Consider the following 22,965-nt stretch of genomic DNA (forward strand, 5'->3'; position numbering starts at 1 on the left):
TGTGCTAGGGGCATATACTTGGTCCTGTATGGGAGAAGGAGCAAAACATCCCTGATCCTGCATGCACACAATGGCCTGTGTGGACATAAATACACCCACTACTAAAGAAATAATCCTGCCTTGCTAATCCATGACTGCTTACAAATATAAAACCTGTGCTGGCCAGGATTTGTGAAGCACTGTAAAATATACCCTCCTGGCGCAGGTTTGGTCACTACAGACCCCACAGACTTTTTTTTTTTTTTTTTTAAAGGACCCTCACAACTAGGAATAAACCCCCAAATTTAACAACTTGTTTATCTTTATTATTATTATTTTTCTGTTGGTAAAAGTAAGTTTGCCATGTTAACAAAAGCAGAATAGTTTTATTTAGTGTTCATCTCACACCTTCGACAGCTGCAGCTGTCAGGCACAGAAATACAGTATTAAAATAAACTGAACAGAGTTGCTCATTGAAAAATCATGCTATGCAAACCTGTGGATTGTAACATCAACAGTATAAAATGTAACAAAATTGGAATTTTTTAATTTTTTAAGCTTTTAAAGATAATAGTCCAGGCTATAAAACTATATAAGCATTGAATAAGAAATGTTAAGTCAACAAGTCTACAACAGATACATCTTGTAAAAACTCAATAAATTATATATATATTTATAATATCTAGTAACATTTGAAATCATGCACAGTTTTGTACATTTTCTTTTTTCAGTACATGAAACTCAACGCTTCGAGTACTTGGAATGTACACAATTAGCAGACATTTGTAAGAAAATACCAAAAAATTCTTTTTTTTTTTTTTATTCCAACAAAACAAAACAAAAATCTATAGAAATCTACCTTCTCAAACTTCCATCGAAGTAACCTCCAACTATAAATTATTTATTTTAGGATAAGGATTTTGTGGCTCTAAGAAGGAAACAAACAAACAAACAAAAAACTTAAAATGAGATGCTGCCATCCTGCTATTCTGAAACATTGATATGTAATATGCACCAGAGAAAAATGTAAAGAAAATTCAGGATGCAATTACCCTTGCCTCTTTGTGGTGGTAGATAAAGTCTTCTGGACAAAAACAAACAAACAAACAACAAAAAAGCCAACCCAAACCTCCCCCTTTGTCACCTTGAGCCACAGTAAGATTCTCTAGTTCACTTGCGTGCTTTTAAACTGCAATCTGACGTACAGGAACAAAATAGCACAGCACTCTGAACACAGAAAATTAGGCATCACTGGCATTTTTCAGTGTGTTAGATGCAAAAGAAATATGCAGTCATTGCATCTCCCCTGCAAACAGTGTCACTTCTCTTGCTGTTTTGCCCACATGGGTATTTCTTAAGCCCAAAATACAACGGTACTGGCAAAGGGGGGAAAAAAAAATTAACGCGCGTCATCCAAAGTCAACATTTCGCTTTGCTGCGTACTTGTTATTAACTCAACCACAAAGAATACCTTCATTCGAAAATAGAAAAATAAACACCCACACCCCCCTTAATGCACAGTGGTTAAACTGATGGAAGAATTCTTGGCCCTGTTTTTCTGAAATATGTAAAAATCATCTCTCTGCTGCTATTTGTTTGGTTTTAACCACTGGTGATGTATTGAAAAATAAACTTACCTTTGCTCACTGCAATCCAGGATAAACTAATATTTTTTTAACGAATACATATATATATATATATTTATAACATTAAATGTAATTTGTTAAAGGACTGTACATCTATACATTCTTTCAATATTTCCCATAAACACAAAAGAAAAACTTGATTAATATATTTTTTCTCCATTTTTAATAAGTTAAAAAAACACCCTTAAACTCAGTGAAATTTAAAGTTTACAGTAACGCTACGCTATTTAAACCGATGAACAGATATGTTAATGTCTATAAATAACTTTACAAATATACATGTTAAGGTACAATTTTTAAAACAAAACTGTGAAGATATAAAACAAACAAAAAAATCTTCTCTTTCACCCAGATCAGTATATCCTAGATTGCAATGCTCATATTTTGAGACTCTCTCTCAGTACTGCTTTATGTTGCATTAGTATTATACATTCTTTTTTTTTCCATATATTTATTTATATATATACAGGATATATTTATAGATATATACACAGATTCTCTGGAATAAACCTTTTTGATATAAGTTAAAGGCTCTTGCCTACAGGTACCCGTAACTTCTTTCTCCAAGTCACTGCACGTAGATGGAGCCAAACCGCTGGCGCCAAGGGCCGGAGGAGCAGCTCCCCTCCAACTCGCCCTTTGCAAGAAAAAGTATGCAAACCCCCATCTCCAGAAAGTGAGGTTTTCCCCAAAACGGCTGCTCCCGCAGGTTGGGACAGGGCTTGAGAAGCAGCATGGGTGCTCGGTCCCTGTGGGACCTGGCCAGCGGCAGGGTGATGCTCTCCTCCAATTAGGATGACTTGACTGTCTCTTTTTTTTTTTTTTTCTTTTCCTTTCTCCATGACGATTTGCATTTTACTTTTTTTTTTCTTCTTCGTCTTCCAGAAAAGATTCCTTCTATGTAGCTGGGTAATAAGATCATGAAGCTATAAAAACGACGACAACAAAAATATAGATATTTTTATAAATATATGAATCCCTGCAGGCAACGTGGCTTTTCAGCTCCACCAAAAAGGTTCATGTACAGATTGCATAAGCAAAGAATTTCTACATTCTTTACACTTTTTTTTTTCCCGTTAGCTTTTTTTTTTTTAATTAAAAAAAAAGGAAGATTTTTTTTTTTTCTCTTCTTCGTATTGCAGGCACAGATCGGCTACTCTGGCACTCGGCACGTGACCGTGGAGGCTGGAGGTCAGCACCCCCACGTTTAACATTCTACTTAGGAAAAAATAAAATAAAAAATACCAAAAAAAATATCATACAAGATAGATCATCTTGGCAAGAGATTAGTTCCTTCAGGCCAAACAGTGCTTCTTGACTTTTTATACAGCAAATGGGAAAATAAAAAATAAAGATTTTTCTTTCTCTCTCTCTCTTTTTTTTTTTTTTTTTTTTTTTACCCTGAACAGCTCAACAACACAAATCCTCCAGCGTCGCCGAGCAGTTTCACGGAAACATCCTTCACTACGGGTTTGTCCTCGGCACCCCACGCTCACGCCGGGGTGGGCGCGCTGCCTGTCCGTCCGTCCATCCGTATGTCCGTCCGTCTGACCGGGGGGGGGGGGCCGTCACGTCCGGATGACACCGTTACAGGGCGGGTGCTTGGGCAGGCAGGGCTCATCGGGCAGCAGGTCATGTGCAAAAACCGAGTCGTCCCCCGAGGAGCAGGTGCTGTGGGTGTCCTGGCCAGCTGGCGAGTACTGCTCGAAGGGCACCGAGAGGTCCAGGTACTCCTGAGGGGGTGACAGACCCGTCAGCACCCTTGGGGATGAACCAGCCCTCCCCATGTCCCCCCACCAACACCAAACTCACGTCAGTGGACGTCACGGTGAGGACCCTGTCCAGGTCTTCCACCAGCTGCTTGAAGGTGGGTCGCTGCGAGGGGACGGCATGCCAGCATTCACGCATGATCATGTACCTGTGGGGTATGACAGGGAAAGGGAGATCATCACCTGTGGTAAAGCTCGCCCCAAAACCATGTATGCCTGAGAGAAAAGCTACAGGAGAGGGAAGCAGCATGGCTCAGCCCCAGCCACCATGTCAGGAAGCAGCGGGGACAAAGCCCAGTGCTGAGGGGACGGCAGCAGGTCCCTGCTGAGCATGGGTAGGAGAAGCCTCTTCTGCTCACATTGGCTTGGGGAGTCACTGGAGATGAAGTAATGAGGAGGAACTGAATGTAATTGCATCATTTTCTGGGAGGCAAAGCAGGCTGCGGCCCCAGCTTCTAGGACAGTATCCCTTAGGTGCGGGGTGAGGAGGGTGGTGTTGCCTCGGGGAGGGGAAGAGGAGGGTTTTGTGGGGCCAAGCCCTCATTACTGATCACCTCACACCTATACGCACTCTCAAAGCCAGGTGAGGACCTGTGCTAAAGACGAGCTGTGTCCCGAATTGCCACCCATCGAACGAGGCAGGTACGTGATGCCCCAGCAGCCCGAAGCAGGCCATTTGTGGTTGTGGCCACAGAGGGAATGGGGAACGGGAGAGGAGAGGTGAAAGCTGCTGGGTCACCCTCCTTCTACTCACAGGTCATGGGTGCAGTTGGCAGGTTTATCCATCCGATGGCCTTCTTTCAAGAGTTTGAAGAGTTCCTCGACAGGAATTCCCGGGTACGGAGACCCTCCCAAAGTGAAGATCTCCCATAGTAGCACTCCAAAGGACCAGCTGGAAACCAAAGAAAGATCTTTAAAATTCAATGAGTTTGTTTTTTTTTTTTCCACCCCCCATATCCCCTCCCCCCTGCTCTGCTTTATTTCTGTGCAGCCATGCATAGCTAACAAAGTCATCAATAGCATGACTAATTGCCTAGGCCATTTTTACTAGTTACTTGGAGATCTCTGCTGATCCAACTCAATAGCAAAGAAATCCCAGGCACCAAGTCTGAAATTGAAATGAGCATTTAATCAGATAGGTGACAGCCCATCTATTACCCCCAGCTCTTTGTTAGGTCTTCCACCAGCTCCACTGAATGGAACAAATCAAATTATTCATGCACAGCTTCACTGAATTGCAGGCTTGGAACCACAGGCCACTAATTGTGCAAGCTGATACCAAAACTTGCTTGTTACAACACTCATTTCACTGGCCAAGCTGGGAGAAAAATACCCCAACAAAAATCAGCAGAGCACTAATGTTACACACTCCAGTCCTGCAGCTGTGCTCTGGTTAAAAGTCCTCTTTTCAAAAATATCTTTTGCCTTCTTCATTTTCTTTTTAAAAACAGGGATTATCTGTCTCTGTTTCTCTTTCATGCATGCTCTCTCTCCTGTTCTCTAGCTTTGATTTATCTGTCATGCCCAATGCAGCATTACCTAAGCATGGAAACTATGATTTAAGATCAATAAAGCCAAAGTATGTGAAATTTACAGAAATAGAAATGATTCATTTGTCCAACTGCAAGCAGCGAGCCTTGGGGAGCCGGCAGCCTGTCTGCTAAATTACTGTAAAAAGCTATTATCATCCAAATATTGAAATAAAAAAGCCGGTGTGCATATTGAGCTACTTCAGTCCTTGCAAAGTTTAGATGTGATCTGAAACTGCTTCCCAGACTGCTCTACTTTCCATTCAAGTCAGGAATAAAGAAAGAGCAACCTTTAAGGCAGCACCCTGATAGATTTACATTTTACATAGGCTCTGCTGTTTGCTTACAGTACACCGAGACTAAAACCGACAAGATGGGATAAGGAAAAATAAAGGTAAATAAATGAAGCAGCAAAATTAATCTGAGAATGTATCTGTTGAATATTCTCCAATCACCTCTACTAATGCTGGGCAGAATATTTCAAGCTCATCCCATGTACTCAACTGAAGTCTGCCTGGGTCAAAGTCTGGAAGAAGTCAAGGGTAACTTTTTAATGGTTTTTCTCTTCATGATTTTTTTTGACTGCAGGATGAATCTCCTCATCTAAAAACTGCACAAGAAATACCTGCCTGCCTCCCAGTAATTCTTCAGCAGCCTACTGGAGATTTATCCTTAGTTAAAAGCAACTAGATAACAGAAAAGCAAAACCACGTGTGCAAAGCTGCAGCTTAGAATTGAATCATTTGTGTTTTCATCCCCAGGCGCCCCAGCACTGAGCAAGCCCTGCTTGAGTTTAGCAGTACATATGTTTTGGGGATAGTATGGGTGTTTATTTTACTGTTATTTTATTTTATTTTTTAAAAAAAGTGTGGGTAATGCTTACACATCACTCTGGTGAGTATAGACCCGGTCAAACAATGCTTCTGGAGCCATCCATTTCACAGGCAGCCGACCCTGTAATTAGGAAGACAATGGGAACATCCCATCAGCATATTCCCCCAGCCACAACGGCACCATCTGAATCTTCTTTTCTAATCCAGTTTGAAACATTTTCATTAACAACCACATCTGCCTTCCCGGTCACTGGGCAAAGCAGTAGTGGACACATATAAACAGATTACAGCATTTGATCCCTGGATCTTCGCTAACAATCTTTGCAGTAAATGCTCTCTGTGAACTGTGTTTCTCTGCCAAGGCAGGTTTAACATATCAGAGCATCTAAATCTTTGTGTGGGAACAGTTTCTATTGCTCATAAATGCAGCTAGCTTTGAGGCAGAGAACATAGGACAACAGTTCCATCTCTTTGGTTGGAAGAATCAGTTTGATGCTCAGACCAAATCCTGCTTAGGCTGAACCAGAGGGGAAATTTCCTAGAGTGAAATCAAGGGCCAGATCCTCTGAGAATCAAACCCTAATCCCACTGAAGTCTGAAGGAGGCCTGAACCCAGGTTTCCAGGGGGCTATTCTACATCAGGGTCATAAACATGCACAAATGGGATTAGGTTGTCAGCTGTCCAACGCAGCTCAAATGGGAAATCCATCTGAGCTGTAATTGAAATTCACAATATATTTTTTAAAATATATTCTTTTCATATTGCATGGGATCATCATGGGCTTTGTAGGACTGCCTGAGCACTGAAACCCCTTGCAGTTGCAAAGCGGTTGAGCTCTGCAATACACTCAGCTCTTCCACTGCTGTCCTCTGCACCACGTTGTAGTTGTGGCTTTTTCTCTTCTGCTGCAGAGCACTGGGAAGTGCTGTGTGCCCTGCAGCATGGCAGAAATCTGAACTGCTTTGGGACTCAGCCCTTGGCTAGGGCTGTTTTCTCACCCTTGGTAGCAGACACACGGAGTTCAGTTGTAAAAAAGAGAGAAAAGTGCATGAAAGCCAGGTAGCTCCAGGTATATAAAAGGTGATATTCCTCGCTCAAGAGCTCTGGTAGGGCCAGAGGTTGGCTCCTTGGGACCTTTATGAACAGTAGTGCAACAGGCTCAGAAAGGCTCCTTTGGTAAAAGCCTTAGTTTCTTAGTCTAGAGCCTTCTTGGCAGAGCTGAGACCTCTCAACCAGCTGCTAGCACCAGCAGCATCTGTCAGAAAGAAAATGGATGGTGGGTGGACTCCTGGGATCAGCCTATCTATGGTCCATCACCAGGTGAGGCCAACAGCAGATCTCTTCCTCCTAAGCCCCTCTAAAAAGGGAGATGTGGAGCGAGGGCCTCTTGTTGCAGGGAGAGCAGTTCCCTGCCAGAAAGAAAGCTGCAAGTTCTTGGCAGTTCTGTACTTACATTGGTGGTTTTCTTGTAATAGTCGATGTTGTGAACGTCTCTTGCAAGGCCAAAATCAGCTATTTTCATCACATTGTCTTCAGTGACTAACACGTTCCTGGCTGCCAAGTCGCGATGAATGCACTGTGAAAGGTGAGCAAGTCAATAAATAAGGGCTTGTTAGCTGCTTGCGCCTGCAACTAACAGCAACGTGTGGTTTACGAGCTGCTGTTTCATTGACTCCCAAGCTCATAAAGCTGTGAGCACCGCTTAATTCCTCGCTCTCTGTGTCATTGCTGCATCATGCATGCTCAGTGGGAGCCACCTCTTAGCAACACCTAATCGGCAGACCCAGCGCTGACACGGCCGTGCAGCTTTTCCTTCTCCAAAGTGGATGCATGGATGGGTGAGAAGTCAAACTTTCCTATTCTATGGGTGCCTACTGGGACATGAAACTGTTCTTATCCCCCTTCCTCCACAAAGAGGAGTGAAAGTTGATGTCCGGAGTAAAAAAAATTCTCAAATTAAGACTTTGCCAACACACCCAAATATCTAATAGCTGTCAGCAGAGGAACAAGCTAAACTAGCCTGCACTGTGCAGAGAGGGAGTTGAAAGCCACCACGAAGCATCCACTCTGAACTGCACTCACAGGGCCAACACACCTGAAATCAGAAGCTGAATTTGTTCTTGACTTCATGTGCCCTACCCCCAGAAAGAGGTCACACCAGCTGGTGCACAGCTTAGCTAACTCAAAGGCCTGATCGTCCACTTGCTGGTGTCAGGGTAAATCAGGACTAATCCCCGGGGTGTGATGTAAGCAAGCACAGCAGCCGGCTCAACGCCAACAAAGTACTCCCCAGGGAGCATCCTGGGCATGGCCATGCCAAATCCACTGCCAGCTCTGCTCCAAACGAGCCTCCACGTGCTGGTGACAGCTGCAAACACGTGCACTGCAAAAGCAGGATCTCAGCTTCCTTTTAGCTGCCTCTATCTTCAGCAATCTCAAAAGAGAGATGGGGGAAAAGACAGGGGCACACAGAGCTCCTGACTCTGTCGTTTAAGGTAATGCCTCCCAGGGTGGAAGCTCACAACTTTGTGTGATGTCCACCCAGACCACTGCAGGACAAGCCCCAGGATCATACATCTGGAAACCAATTACTTCTGCAAGTGGTAGAGGCTGAACAGCTGAGGACACACACCAGGGTCTGGGCTGCTTGTGCTTTTGCATGCCCTTTGGAGATGCTAACAGGCCTGCAGGGGACAGCCAGGGCTGTTCAGCTGCACAGCTCACGAACACAGCCTGCACGTGGGTAACAGGCTTCTACAGCTTCAGCCTTCTGCAAAAATACTAAGGTCCTTTGTACTGAAAAATCTGGTCTCTAAAGGGAGAAACCTGCATAGGCAAATTTGCCTGAATTTGCTTACACACACACACGTCTCTGAACACTGCACTGACCAGCATTTTTACCAAACGAGACTTCTCAAACTCACTTTCTGAGATGCCAAGTACTCCATGCCCCGAGCCACCTGGTAGGCGCAGGAAACCAGGTCTTTAAATGTCAGCTGCTCCTCAGGCAGCTTGCAGGTGTCGAAGGAATAGTCCATGCCAGGTGGGCGACGTGCCCTGAGGTATTCCCGCAAGTTCCCCTTCGATGCATATTCCACCAGCACGTAGAGTGGTCCTGCAAGCAAGAACACCGTCAGCATACAGAAGAAAAAGAGAAGCGTGTGCAGGCTGACCCCTGAAATCTTATTTTTTGAGACATTTTGGACAGTTAGTTAATAAAGAGGCCAGTCACAAACCTTGCCTCTGTCCAGGACATGGTTTTATACTGATGAGAAAAGGAGAAAGACGTACAGGAAGACCTCAGGGAAAGGTGCAACCCAAGCCAAACCACATCAGACACAGGCAGGAGTCTGCTACTGATGCCAGCTATATGGCTGTCAGCAGGGCCTGGCCAGGTCTCACACAGTCAATGTGTGAGTGAGCCAGAGGAAGGAGGAAAAATGCCTTGGTACTGATCAAATACATCAGGCAGGTCCTATGTGGGGTGAGATTAGCTCCACAAACCCTTGCTGAGCACTAAAAGCAATGCTGTGGATGCAGGAGTGTGAAACACACCACCCTGAGCCTCCCGTCACCCTGCGAGCTCGTACCATCCTGCGTGCAGGCACCAAGGAGGTTAATGATGTTTTTGTGTTTCCCAATCATCTTCATCATTTCCATCTCAGAGACCAGGTCTGAAAGGTCCTTGTCTGTGGCATCATCTGGAGAAAGCAAGGGAGGAAGAGAAAGAAAATGTCAGGATGAAAATAAGTGTTTTGTAAAATATTGCTGCACAACGATGCGGGGTTTTAATGGGGAAAAAGTATGCAAAAACTGTCAGTATTTGTTTTTCTTCTACTGTGGGAAGAAGAATCAAAATAAAAACAAAAGCTATTATCCAAAAAAGAGAGTATTTGTTCAAAAATAAAAATTGAATAAATGGAAATAAATATTCCTATGAAAATCAGTAATACCTTTCATCTTCTCTTTCACCCTGATGAACATTAAAGTAAAAAAAGACAGTTTGGGTACTTGGCATCATTTTCCTGTACTGATTGTTTCTCTCTCTTATCTCCCGGGGAAAAGGGTAAAGTTAAGGAAGGGGAAAGGTTAGATATGGGATACTGGACAGAAGAAGGAATGTAGTTTTTGCATGGAAACCTGTAATTTTTCTACAACAGTAGAAAAATGAGGGAAGAGCTCCCCAGACGAATGCTTTGGTTTGGAGAGATGAGAATGTTCCTGCTTCCAAAAATAACCCCAGACAGACTGAAGGAAATCTAAAGAATCCTTTTCTGATAAGAAATAGTTTTGTTTAAAAAATGTCACCCCGTGTAACCTCAGACCTGGGCTGCTCACTGACAGAGCATCTGCCCTGCCTGTTCCAGCTGAACTCTGCAGGGGGATTTCACTTGTGGTTACCAGAAGATTGCATGGGAGCAGGATGGGAAACAGGGACTCCTCCAGAGGTGCCCCGTGCATCCCCCATTTTGGCTTCCCTTCCATCTCTCATCAGTTTTGGATTGATTTTTTTAAGTGAAAGGTCAGGAGTTTGGCAGATGAATTTCTGCAAACTTCACCTGAATTTGTTGCACAAGCTTTTGGTAAAACAGCCACCATTGGTTATGGGGGGAGTACAGAGCAGACTGCTTCACTGGGCTGGCTAGAAGTGAAGGTGTTTTCCCTTCTCCTCAGTGATCATATTACCCCTTGGCAGAGAACCGGGTTGCCTGTTCTTGATGGGACTTACACCTTAACATCCTCTCCAAGGAGACAGCCCTCACCCCCAGGCTATGTGGGTGAAGCGGAAGAAAGGCCCCTGTTGCTTTCTTCTATTGGATCTGTTTGTACAAAAGACTTAAAAGAGAAGGAAAGAGAGGAAACCCCAGCACAAGATGCTGCTCCGCCCTCTGTGGGCTCCCCATACCTTTCAGCATCTTGACAGCCACCGTGATGGCCTTGTTTGGCTTGTCCTTATCAATCCCGATTGCTTCTGCCATCACCACTTGGCCAAAACACCCCTCACCGAGCGGCTTCCCCAAGGTCAGGCTGGAGGGAGGAATAACAGGCGTGTTAGTGGGTATCAGGATGGTGATCTGGGAAATGTGGGGACCCTGCCTGTGGGTTTGACTGACCGAGAGCGTGCCAATTCCCACTTGGGATCTGGAGGCAGTTCCAGCTCGGAGACGTTGGCCAGCATCGGCCCGTCGCTGGAGGAGAGACGCGTGATCCGGACCAGGGGTGTGTTGGAATTCATGGAAGAGTTGGACTCCAACGACACCTGCTTGGGTAGAGCAAATGAAGTGTTATTGCCAACTGTATTCCCAGCGGGAAAGCGGGTGGGAACGTGCCCTAGGTGGGTCACTGAGGGGTTTTGAGCTATCTCTGACATCTCACTGGTAATTTTGAAATGGGAAATCCCTCCTACCCCCCATCTCTTATCCGCCCCATCCTTGCAGAAATGAGCTGATTTAGGCACACGTGGTCACCATCTTCGCTGGTGGGAAGGAGGAATGGGTCAGCCAGTGCTCTCCAGGAGGAAAGAGTCCTGGCAGCAGTGATACAAGCCCTTCCTTTGCTCTGTGTGCTTCTGCACACGTGTACATGTGCACGTACAAGCTGTGGTTCCATCCTGGCACTGTAACTGCCCACCACGAGCTCTGAAATCCACGTACTTTACCATGTGGCTCTATGTGGTGCCTTTTGCCCCTCTGCAATGGCAGAGCATCTCTAACTGCATGGAGAAAGATGACTCCCTTACATCTCCATGAGAACGCAAGGAAGAGGCACATTTACTGTGCTCTTGCTCCCCAAATTACCCCTCTGCCAGGTTTATACTGCTCCCCGGCAAGACCTGCTTTCTGTGCAAGCACTGGGAGCTTGAACCCAAGGCAGATGCCACCAGCTACTGCTCCACTGGAACAGAAACAGATGAATAAAAGGGCGTTAGACTTTTAGACTGCAGACAACTTATGTCTTGGGCAACATCTTTCTGGTAGTTTTGCACCTAGAAAGGAAATTTTGAGGGGAAAAAAAAAAAAAAAGGAATGACCATAGGGGGGAATAGGAATCTTGTATCTACTTTCTGTTACCTGTCTCTTAAGTGGAAATTTGGAGACTTTCTGTACAGTGGTGGTGTTCATGGCCTTTTTGTTTGGCATCTTCATCCTGCAGATAATCACAATGACCAGCACCAGGATGAAGAGAACTAAGCCAGTGCCGTAACTGAGAATGCCAGCATACACCGAGCCTGAATCGTCCATTTCCATTAGCTCCTCTGCTGCAGGGTGACAAGAGACAGCAGTCAGGATGGGGCCAGCGGCTGCCCGCACGCAACCGCACACACGCAGCATGAAGGATTTGGGGAGGACCTGCTCATCCACACCAATTTTCTGACTGACTTCAGCGAGGGGACCCTCCTAGGCCAGTTGTTTTCCACCTGTGGCTGTAGCTAAAATGTTTGCTTGGTTTGCTTTTTTTTTGGGGGGGATGATTTTACTGCCCTTCGATGTGATGCTGGAGGGCCTTCAGCCACAGGTTGAAAACCACTGCTCTAGACTGAAGGCATCTCCACGTGTCTGTGCTGTTCCTCTGAACCACATCGTGCTCTCTCTGCACATCCAAACCACGGAACTGGGTGTGCCCAGAGCTCCAGTGAAGATCTCCACCGGACCAGTGCCTGCCCTGACGGACAAAGGGGCTTGAAGGGCTCCCAGGGGTAAGGCATCACAACGGGAAAATGTCTCACGATAGAGATCTACATAATTATTTTGTGAAAACTTAAGTTTTATTGGGAGCAGGCTGGAAGGTCTGGCCTGGAGAGGTGGCTGAGCCAGGAAGGCAATGGCATGAGCCCAGCAGCAGTGGCCACCTGAGAGCAAGGTGTTTTTGGGGCCAACAAGGCTCAGTTGCAATTCTCCCCTTGTTCCCTTCAGGACAGGCACTTGGACCAGAGGAAGGAGCCATGGTGGGACTGGTTTTCTGTCCCCCAGAGGTGAACCAGCATCAGAGGAACAGTCAGCAGCAGGAAACTTTACAGTGAAGTCATGCCAGTGTGGGCAGCTTGCTAACATCCCATGTCCATCAGCGGCTTTGGCAGGCAGCAGGAGCCTTTCTGCTGGCAGCAGCAGGCTCCAAATCAGGTCTTTGGTGGCTGTTTCCAGGATGCACATGGAGAAATGGTCATGGGTGACTACGGGGGCTGATCCAGAGCATGTGAGCCTATGTACCAGCTGTGCCGGGCCTGATCCTGCCAGGGGGTGATCTTTTCCTGCAGGGAAAGGTTACCAGATCTTTTGGGATCAGGCACTAGGTCGGTGCCAAAGCTCACAGCACGTCGTTCTCTGCTCCACAAGGACAGGTTCACAAAGTGAGGTTCCCCATCAGGGTTGGATCCCGCACCTCCCTCCCTTTGGGCAGCACTTTGGAGCCTGCTGCTGCACTGCCAGCTGTCCTCTGCTGCATCTGACTTCAATATAAAGTTCCACTTCAGGTGGTTTTCTTTTTTCCCGTTTGTTCTTTGCTTAAATTGGAGGTGTGAGTTCATACATGATGAAAACAGCGTAATGGTTGAATGAGACAGGATCAGGAGATTCTTAAATAACAGGGATATTAGTGCTCTAACCAAAGGAAGTGATTTGTCATCCAGTGGATGGCAGAAGCAGAAACAGGATAGGATCAGCTATTTTAGAGCTGGCAAATAAACAGAGAAAAGACCAGCAGATCCCACCGGCAGCAGGGTCAGGCATGGAGGAAACCCTCTTGAGCCCCAGGAGAAGTGTTTATGACCAAATCACCCACACAGATAAAGTCAAGCTTAGAAATGCCAAAGTTCCTGGTTCCTAAACATATCCCAAGACGTTTGTGAGATAGAAACAAATGTGGTCTATGACTCGGTGAGCCAAAGCTGTGGGTATGGGATGCTTACAAGGGCCTATTGAACACACTGCAGGTCTGTTCCTGCACCCTCTACAAGGCACAACACCCACTTAGATTTCATGTAAGACATTGCTGGTACTTTTCTGGGCTGTGCTCATGCTGCCTCCATAGCTGGAGGCAGAATTTGCAGGTGAAGGCACAGCACAGCCTCGGCCCCTTCTTTTGGAGGGCAGACCCCTCCTGTTGCATATTCTGTGCTGGCTTCATTGTCAGTGAGAGCTTTGCACATGAAAGGACCACAAAATTGAGGTCACTCTGGCCTTGGGTTTGAAACCCGTGGCAGCTTTCATCGGTTTCAGCTGGAGCAAGCAGCATTCAGTGCCCCTGGGAGCCAGCACTCCTGGGCTCTGTCCACAGATGACTCCAGTCGACCTCCCGTCCGAGATCGCTCTCTCCGCCTGTTCATCCATGAAGCGGAAATAATGCTACAGGCAGGGACGGGGGTACTCACACCGACTACGTGTGCATCTCATTTTTGGTTGAGATATGAGGTTGGACAGAAAGGTTTCTCCTTGATGATCCGCTGTACACGACCAGTATAGGTGTCCTGGATCATCTGATGGGGAGTTTCTTTCTCCCACTAGGTACGCTTGCAGCATAAGGAGACAAAGCGACTAATTTTGGCACCTAGAGACAGTCTCCTAATGCAGAGGCTGTGAGCACCTCTGAGTTATCCATGTTTAAAAGGATCCTGGGCAATTTGTATCATTGCTGCAATAGTAATTTAAATCCCGAGACGAAATGCAAAATCTGCCAGCTGTGAATATGCAACAGGGGTCTTCTGCTGCACTGGTTCGTCACTGGCATGGCAAATCCCAGAGGGGAGCCCTCCCTGGGGAACGTGTCAGCAGGAACCTGACATTTCTACAGCAAACATCAAAGCACCCTGGAGAAGGAAGGAGAGGCCAGCACAGAAGGAAATACCTGGTAGCACCGTCAGCCAAGCAGAGTGATGTGAGAAACCAATAGAATTCCCTGCGAGACAAGTATATTCCCCAGCATCCTCAAAAGTAACATTTCTCAAGTACAGAATCTCTAGCTCCTTATCCGTTGTGTTAACACCTGCCGTCTACGGGGAAAAAAAACACACACATATAGAAAGAGGGAAAACAGAGAATAAGCCACATTCCCAGCAAGTGTGAGGACACCACAGGCAAATTTCAAAAGCAGATTAAAGTTTTTCTTTTTTTTTTTTTTTTTTTTTTCCAATGGCCCATCTTCCACATTTATTCATTCATTCCCCTCTGCAACCTGTAGTCAAAAGCAAAAAAGTTCCCTTCACCAGGTTCTTACTCTGTCCCACTAAAGAAGCATGCAAGCAAAAGCATCCAAACGAAAAATTGCCCCCACAATATGACTGACCTTCAGTTAGTAGGGTGAGTACAGGGGGGAAGAGAGAGAAAGTGAAAGGAAAAAGGAAAGAAGGAAAGAAACGAGAAAGGAGGTGAGAGGTAGTGGGGAAAGACTCAAGTGCTGACCAGATGAACATAAAAATATTGAGTTCATTGAAGAATATTCAGAATTGTCAAATTTTTTAGACTTATTTTCAGAATGGCCATTTCTAAGCCAAATATTTATCATACAGCCCTTGATACTGCAGCGTGACTCTGGCTGATCCCAAGAAGGTGCTGAACCCTCCAGGAGTGAAACAGCTGGAGTCACACCAGAGAGCTCACAACTTTGCACTGCTCTCTGCTTAACGTGCTTGCTCATACAAGTCAACGTTGATATTTATTTCCCAATTACGCATCAAACGGACAGAAGTCAGTCCGTAACGACTGTATCAGTTTTAGGGGCAAAAATCTTGGTTTTCCATAGCACCGAACGTCACAGGTCATTAGCATGCAATTCTGTTATCAGCACTCAATTGTAAGGAAGGGAAAGGAATAAAAGCGTGAAGAGTTGATAGCAAAATTTGACAGTCATTTTATTGTGGGAATTTTTCCATGGCAATTGCTGTATAGGCGTTACATTCTTGTAAAAAAAAATTAGCAAGAAAATAAGATAAAGCCATTCAGTGTCAGTTGACAGGGTGTAATACAAAATGAATAGTAATTTTAATCACTAGCTTCTTAAAATGTTATAGCTCATTCTTGCAGTTGCCAGGGCCTTGGGACAGAGTCTGTGGTTTACCTGGTTTTGGTTTGCGAATGTGGAGCCAAAATGGTTTTTCGGCTATGCCTACGAAATTGTTGGCTCTACACAGATATTCTCCTTCATCTTGTTCTGTCACATTGAACAGATTTAGGTTAGCATCGGCTTCAGCGTTTTTACTGATCCAAGACTGCAGGAATAGACAGAAACCTGAACTTCAGTAAACCAAACAATACCTCCATCGAACCTATATCAGCTAGGATTGACTGTTCATGCCTATTTTCTTTCCGGCTGTAGCACCATCCCCAGCTCGCCCTGTGGTGAGAGACCTACCCATGACCTGGGCGAAGAAGAGGAGTCCCCAAACCACACATAGGTGACCTCCCACCCCTTCGATGGTGTTCCTGCTGCTGGAGGCACGTGTGCCATTTCTTTCTTAGAACAATTTCCCACTTCTCCATCTGACAGCAGTCAATGGCCCTACAGTTCCCTAATAACTCTGCAGACAGGAGCACCAGAGAAAGGGCTTAAGCAGAGATTTGTGTTTGCAACCCGGCTCGGCAAATACTGTTTCAATTATCAGATTCCAAAATAGAATTTGGAAACAAAATATAAGCAGCGGCGGTCTGAAACGTGCTGCTGACTTTGCCTTTCAGAAATTAGCTGTAATTTTTTCCACTGCTTATAGGAGCCTCTTCTTTACTAAATAAATCAAACAAACTTCAGGCTGTTAAGCAGGGGTTTATTTCTCTTCTTCCAAGCTGCCACAACTGCGTATCAGTTTGTTCCTAAACAGTTGTTTTTATTTTGGTTGAAAATGCACGCACACAAAAAAAAGCACAACTGTTTTGGGTGGCCTCAGAAGTAGCCTAGGGAAGGCCCATAAAAATATCAGCTTCAGTCCTGGAAATGAAAATAAAATGATCGCATTTCTCAGTTTTGTTCTTATGTCCTCCAGCTCCATCTCAATGCTTTTGATTTCAGGGCCTGAGCCTGCCAATGTGACTCTCAGCCCATGAAAATCAGCAGGGCTGCCAGATCTCATAGGTTATTGGAAGTCAAACCCAGAGGTGGCATCAGCAAGGAGCCCTGGTGTCCACATCTGATGGCAAACGCTGCTGGCTTTGACCTGATCTCGTCTCTGAGGCTCACACGCTGCAAGGTCTGTCTGTCCTGACCAGGGGGGAAATGTGCCTGCCTGCTGCTGCTGCCTTGTTTATAATTAAAGCGGGCATGTTTCAATGCCGAACGTACAATTTAGCCTTTGACAAAGCTCGGGCACCGTGCTGCCAGCCCCCCTCCAAAACTGGAATGCATTTAGTGCTCCTCTGCAAAGAACAAGGACTTTCCTTTGATCACAAATGAGCCCGGCTTTCAGGAGCTGACGCAGGTGATGGCTTGGTTTTGTCAGGCTGCTTAAAAAATAGGTTGAAAGTACAGCATTCAGTTTATCCATCTGGCCTGGGGTGGGTTTTGTCCCTGTGATTTAGATGTGAGGGGGAATTTCACATGCTGGGCTCCTCTCCTTCCCCCTTGCTCTGATGGAGACTGGTCTGCTCCCCATATACAAACTGCCCCGCAGCAGGTCCTAGGCTCCACAAAATCTCCTGAAGGCAGGAGGGAAGGACAGGCTGATAAAAAAGCCTTATCTCCCTGCAGACACCAAAGTACTAGGCAGTGGGGAGCCCCTTCTAAAGCAGCAGAGGTCAAAAGGGCTGCTAGCAGGACCCTGCTCCAGCAACATGGCCAGAATCCTGGCTCAAAGCAACAGCACCGCATGGCACAAGAGCAACGAGTCCATACAGCCAAACGACTGGCCCTGAGATGACAGCGAGATCATCTTTATTTTTGAAAAAGCAAACAAGCACGTACACCCAAAAAAAAAAAAAAAAAAAAATCCCTGCAAAGCTGGGCCTGATACAGCTCTGCGGAGGCCCAGTACTGGTGCACAAAAGATGCATCCCAAAATGGAAATGCTCCGTGCCCCAGTGCTGATGCCGGCATTAATACAATTCAAAGCATTCCTGATTAACCAGAAGTAGTAAATAGACGTGTGCTGGTCCTATTCAGCAAAAATAAAACCAAACAAAACTTCTGCTTTCAAACGCCTGCCTGTGCTCCCCTTCGAGGAATGCAGAGCCTTTGCCGTCCACAGAAGAGAAGGTATTTGGCAATTCTAATTACCTAGCCACCCCGGTGCCGCTCAAACGTAATTTTAAAACACTATTTATACGGACTATTTATATGTTCTTTGCCACAGCAAAATGGGAGCTTGTGCTTGTGACACAAGCCACTGTTCGCAGCGGCTCTGCAAACTTCCCAAAGGTAGCACTTTATCCCATGGGGACCACACACGGAGCTCGGAGACTATACGAGATGGCATGTGACACAGCCAGCTATTCAGAGCGTGGTACTGGGCTGTGAAACCAGGGGGAAATTCAAATATGCATAATTCAAACATATTTGGAGACACAGACAGAAAATAAAAGTTTTATCAACTCGCAAGAAGCGCCTGCTGCCAATCCTGGAGAACTGTCTCCAGCCATTTCTTCCAACTGATCTGTTATTTCAATCTATGTAATTATTTCCAGGGTCTCTGGCTTTTATTATCATGTATCTGGCTGAGTTACAGTTTTGTAGATGCTGTCTGATAAGTTTGGTGTTTTTTTTTTAATTTCATACAAAGAGATAAAAGGGTGTGTGCAGCAGGATGTGCACAGCGAATGCCCATGCAGAGGACAACCTCTGCTCAAAACTGCAGGGACAAAATCTGGTTTCAGAGACAGAAAAACTGGATTTGGCACTACATATTTTAATGAATACAATACAAACACAGGATGCCTTTAATTATTTAAAAAAGGGGGGGGGGGGGGGGGGGGGCGGTGCTTAAAAGTTCAATTTGTTTTTCATTCTCTGTTCCTAACTTTTATTATCTGCACTAGTTCAGGAGAAACCAGACCTGCTGGCTCTGCTCTGTCTGCAAGCTGGAAGATCCCTTTCTAGAAAGCATTTTAACCAAGTGAAGTTTTACTAAGTGAGCTTTTGCTCAATAAAAAATAAGCTTTCCTGAGCATGGATAATAGCAATGCTCACAAATGTTAGTGGCTGGAACAACAAGACTGTCTTGGCTCTCAGGTGCTGGTCGTTGAGCATTATTTAGCACATGTGTGCTGCAGTATGTTTACTTGGAAAGGGAAAGAATGTGTTTTAGTTGGGAGCCTTTTATTTTAGTAAGCCCTGAAAATACCTCTTTTGAAGCTGTAAAAGAGAGTTATTTTTACAATTTTAGGTCAAATTCAATCTGACAGCTTCTCTTTTATTATGCTGCTTTTCTCACAGTTGCCTCAGCCCTTACAACTACTTTGCTTATCTATGCCACTACAGTAGTTGTGTTATCTCTGGCAAGCAGAAGAGTCTGGAACATCAACTTCAGGACATTTTTGCTGTACCCCCTCCAAAAGTAGAATATTCTACTGCGCAGGCTTTAAAGGAAAGAACAACCCCAACAGGGGCTTACTCTCAATGTTTTTTTTTCTTATAGACGTGAAACAATTACATAAAATGAAACCTGGAGCTCCCAAAAATCTGATTTAAATAATAACCACCCTTCCAGGAGCTGGAAGCACCCTTCCAGGGCATTTAGCATATTTTGATGGGAGTTTCTGGTTTGCATGGCAGGGCTAGTCTAGGGCTCATTAACAAACATCAAAATAAAAGTTTATGGCTTCCATTGACGGCGAGCACCTCTATACAGTGCTGATCTCTTTTGCCACAAGACAGTGGGTTTCTTTGAGAAGCATCCCCACAATGTAGCTGCTGTCTCTGTAACACTGAGACCAAGGCAGAGGAAAGACTGCCCTGAGGGTGAAAAGAAGGAGCGAGTACCAACCTTCAGCACCGTGACATAGGGTGTCCCATCGGGCCCATATTTGCTGCCGTTGACTTCCACATGTTTCAGCCACTGAATGTGAGGCTGGGCATCGCTGTAGACCTTGCAGTGAAACTCCACATTGCTCCCAACCACCACAGTCTGGTTGGCAGGGAGCCCTGCTTGCAGGATCGGTCGGTGGGGTGACCGTTCTGAAACACAGAGGAGAAGGAAATCTTAATTTACCCGTCCTTCTTCCAGCAAGGTCTCCCCTCTGCACCCTTCAGCGCTCTTGATGGGAAGGGACAACACTGCTCAGTGGTGTCAGCTCACGGCGATCTGGCAGGAGCTGTTTCAGATGGGGAATCTCCTTGCTTTTCAGCAGAAAGGGTACAAACTGGGATTGTCATCCCTTCCAGGTGTCCCAGCCACCTCGCCAGACAATGCTTCTCAAGCCAAAAGAGGGAGAACCACCCGAGATCAGAGGATCTCAGCCCCACTCATGCCATTCCTTCTCTGGCTCCTCTCTAGACCAGCTAGGTAATTTATTGATCGCAGATCCGAGGCTGAAGTGCTGGTCAAAAGGAGGCTTCCTGTTGGCTTCAGAAGATGCATGATTCAGCCATTTGGGAAAGAAACCAAGTTCCTGCTTCCTTTATCCCGTCATGTGCCTGTTCAACATCACCACAGATTAGTTGTTGAGGGAAAACAGGGAAATCTCACCTAATACATCAAGCTGGTACGTGTGCCTAATATTGCCGTATTTGTTCTCCACAACGCAAGTGTAGTTTCCTCTATCTGACGGCACAACACTCTCCATCACCAAGCTCCACTGCTGGTGTCGCAACTAGAAGAAGAAATCAAACCATCAGGCCCATGGTCAAGCACGGTCATCACCAGAGCCTTCAAATCAGTGAACAGTCAGGGACCTTCTACACACACAGCCAGCATGAACGGATCCCCGAGCTGGCCTGAACATCACAAGCACCCATTTCAAGGGTCATTAAAGGCTTAATTTGAAGATGAATTAAGACCAGTGCATAAACAGTGCCATGCTGAGATTGTAACGGGGACCTGTAGATGCTTCCACAATAATAACACGAATAAAATCAGCTGACAGTTGCACTGATTATGGCACCTCTCATTAGAATAACGAGTTTAGAAGACATCAGCTAAGGTAGCCCCAATCCACTTGTCCTCTTTGTGAGACCACTCTGGTCCACAGACTGTCAGCCCAAAATATTGGACTCTTGTCTGCAGATCTTTACCAACTGCTACATATAACACGTAAAGATAACTAGAAACAATAAAGATAATACTTCTTACCCTATCTATAAGGTATTTTGAACAACTATGCTATGGGGACAACATGGCATGGCATCTGTCTGAACAGAAATGGTTATCTACAACTGAGTGAACCCCCTAAATTGTCTGTCAAGAACAGAGGAGAAAATATGCCCAGCCTCAAGTCCGGTCCCTAGGATGCTTGGTCAGCCCTTCTCTTTCTGCACTAAGCCTCATGCTACTTATTTTTCTGGATAGGGCTTATATCTAGAGGTATCCAGCCTGACCCACTGCCCTGCGCTCCCCGCTGGAACGTTTACTTCTAATGAGTGCAGAGGAAATAACGGATATGGGAAGTAAATCTTGAATTAATACAGAAAGCAACCAACCCAAACAAAGATGACTTCAGGATGCATAGAGTACAAAAGCTCTGCAGATCTCTGGATATTCGTTTGATGCCTTCTGCTGCCCAGAGCAGCACATTTAACTTTATTAAACATGGTGAAGGTGACTCCAAGGACACAGAAGCAGGAGATTACAATAATGCTGTGCTACGGAATGTCAAGGGCTGATGGAAAAAAACAAGGGTGTAATTGCTCCTGGAGGTTTCTTGCTGCAGCAGGTGAACTCCAATATGAAGTCATTTAACCTCTTTTGCTACACATAAATTGCATCCACATGCTTCCCTTTAAAGGGCCAAGTCGCAATTAAAGCCAGAATTTTGGAAAGAGAAGGTTTGAAGTCATAGGACCAGACAGCTTAAACAACTTGCTTAGTTTCAACCCAAGCAAGCAAAAGCCATCTGACAAAGCCCCCTGCTTTGTACATCCCTGGGAGAGCAGTGCTGAGTACCCCACTTTTCCTTTCATTTCAGGAGGCCATGGCTGTTTTAAACAGCCTGCAAAGCAGTCCCCGTTGCTGCAGGTGTCTGGCCGGGTCTGACTGTGCTCATTGCCCACTCAGGGCACAGATGGAGCTCTGTGCATAGCCAACATTTCACCTTTTGTAATGCAACATCCCACTTGGTGCAGCTCTTCAACAGTGCTGCAATTACAGGGTAACAGAAGCAGTGAGAGCTGAGGGCCTGAACCCCTGGGTTCACATCTGAACATACCAGACTGTCAAGGAAGTTTGAATGCAAATTTGTGGCTGCTCAGTGGCTCATTTCCATACTGGCTTGTCTCGTAGTTTTGTTTAAAGACTTCTTTTAATTCATTCTTCAGCATTGCAAAGCATTTTCCTGTGGAACCCCAAGGAGCTATTCCAAGGAAATGGGACTCCAGACACCCGATCAACTCCCTAGTCTGAACTGTATTATAAAATCAGCTCCAAATTAGGTATTTTACTTAGCATGTCTTGTATTTACTTTCAAGTAATGTCTCATCATTGGGCTTGTGACAGGGACTTTGGACCCTGAACAAAGACATGATACTGCGGAACCACGGGCATAAACTTGGGGAAAACTTGTTTGGGAACTTTTCTAGCAGGAACAGGGCTCTTTTTTTAGGTTGACACTGGGTCTAGACTTAAAGGATAATAAAAAGGGATGTTCCCAAGTTCGGATAATTGCTGTACTTGATAAAACACTAGAAAAAAGAGGTGACTTAGTGCAGACATTAATCAAGTTGGTGAGATACTGGAAGTCCCTCTGGTTTATTTGGTGTTGTCATTCTTGGCTTCTTGTGAAACAAACATTTGCAGACACACTTGGAAACTCAGTCGGTGTTTGCCAGACTGGTATGTGCAATGGTCTGGGGAAGGGATAATCCCCTATCTCCCCTCCCCCTCGATCTTCCCTTCTAGGGTCATTTAACACACACAGGCTTACGATATTAGGGATTCCAACACGGATTTAACCATTAATGCTCTTTGGGAAATTTCATATGATAAGTCATATGAATTTCTTCTCTCTACCAGTTAAGGATGAACTGTAAGAAGATCAGTTTAGCCCGGGCCTTCTCTTTAGCCTGCCCTTCTCTCTTGCAGACTTTACAAAGGGCTCTGACAATCACACAGGATCTAAATGCCATTTGCGAGAGGCAGAA

General features: G+C 45.4%; 1 protein-coding gene across 4 annotated transcripts in view; it reads right to left on the reverse strand.

The window, feature by feature from the left end:
• Positions 1-326: 326 nt before the first annotated feature.
• Positions 327-22,965, reverse strand: part of FGFR3 (fibroblast growth factor receptor 3) — a 55,794-nt gene continuing 33,155 nt past the window's right edge. Inside the window, exons 6-18 of one of the 4 annotated variants that reach the window (XM_082758536.1) lie at positions 20,360-20,483; positions 19,658-19,848; positions 14,599-14,743; positions 11,829-12,016; positions 10,872-11,017; positions 10,664-10,785; positions 9,348-9,458; positions 8,682-8,872; positions 7,211-7,333; positions 5,807-5,877; positions 4,149-4,286; positions 3,438-3,543; positions 327-3,358 (exon numbers count right to left, since the gene is read on the reverse strand). In XM_082758536.1, the coding sequence (XP_082614662.1) occupies positions 3,194-3,358; positions 3,438-3,543; positions 4,149-4,286; positions 5,807-5,877; positions 7,211-7,333; positions 8,682-8,872; positions 9,348-9,458; positions 10,664-10,785; positions 10,872-11,017; positions 11,829-12,016; positions 14,599-14,743; positions 19,658-19,848; positions 20,360-20,483 (1,821 nt within the window). In that variant the 3' untranslated portion in view covers positions 327-3,193. Of the gene's footprint in view, positions 3,359-3,437; positions 3,544-4,148; positions 4,287-5,806; positions 5,878-7,210; positions 7,334-8,681; positions 8,873-9,347; positions 9,459-10,663; positions 10,786-10,871; positions 11,021-11,828; positions 12,017-14,598; positions 14,744-15,807; positions 15,959-19,657; positions 19,849-20,359; positions 20,484-22,965 lie in introns of all 4 variants that reach the window. The other 3 variants (XM_082758535.1, XM_082758534.1, XM_082758533.1) reach the window with 3 other exon arrangements.

The sequence above is a fragment of the Aythya marila genome (genome assembly GCF_965140915.1).
Source record: "Aythya marila genome assembly, chromosome: 4".
Taxonomy (NCBI): Eukaryota; Metazoa; Chordata; class Aves; order Anseriformes; family Anatidae; genus Aythya; species Aythya marila.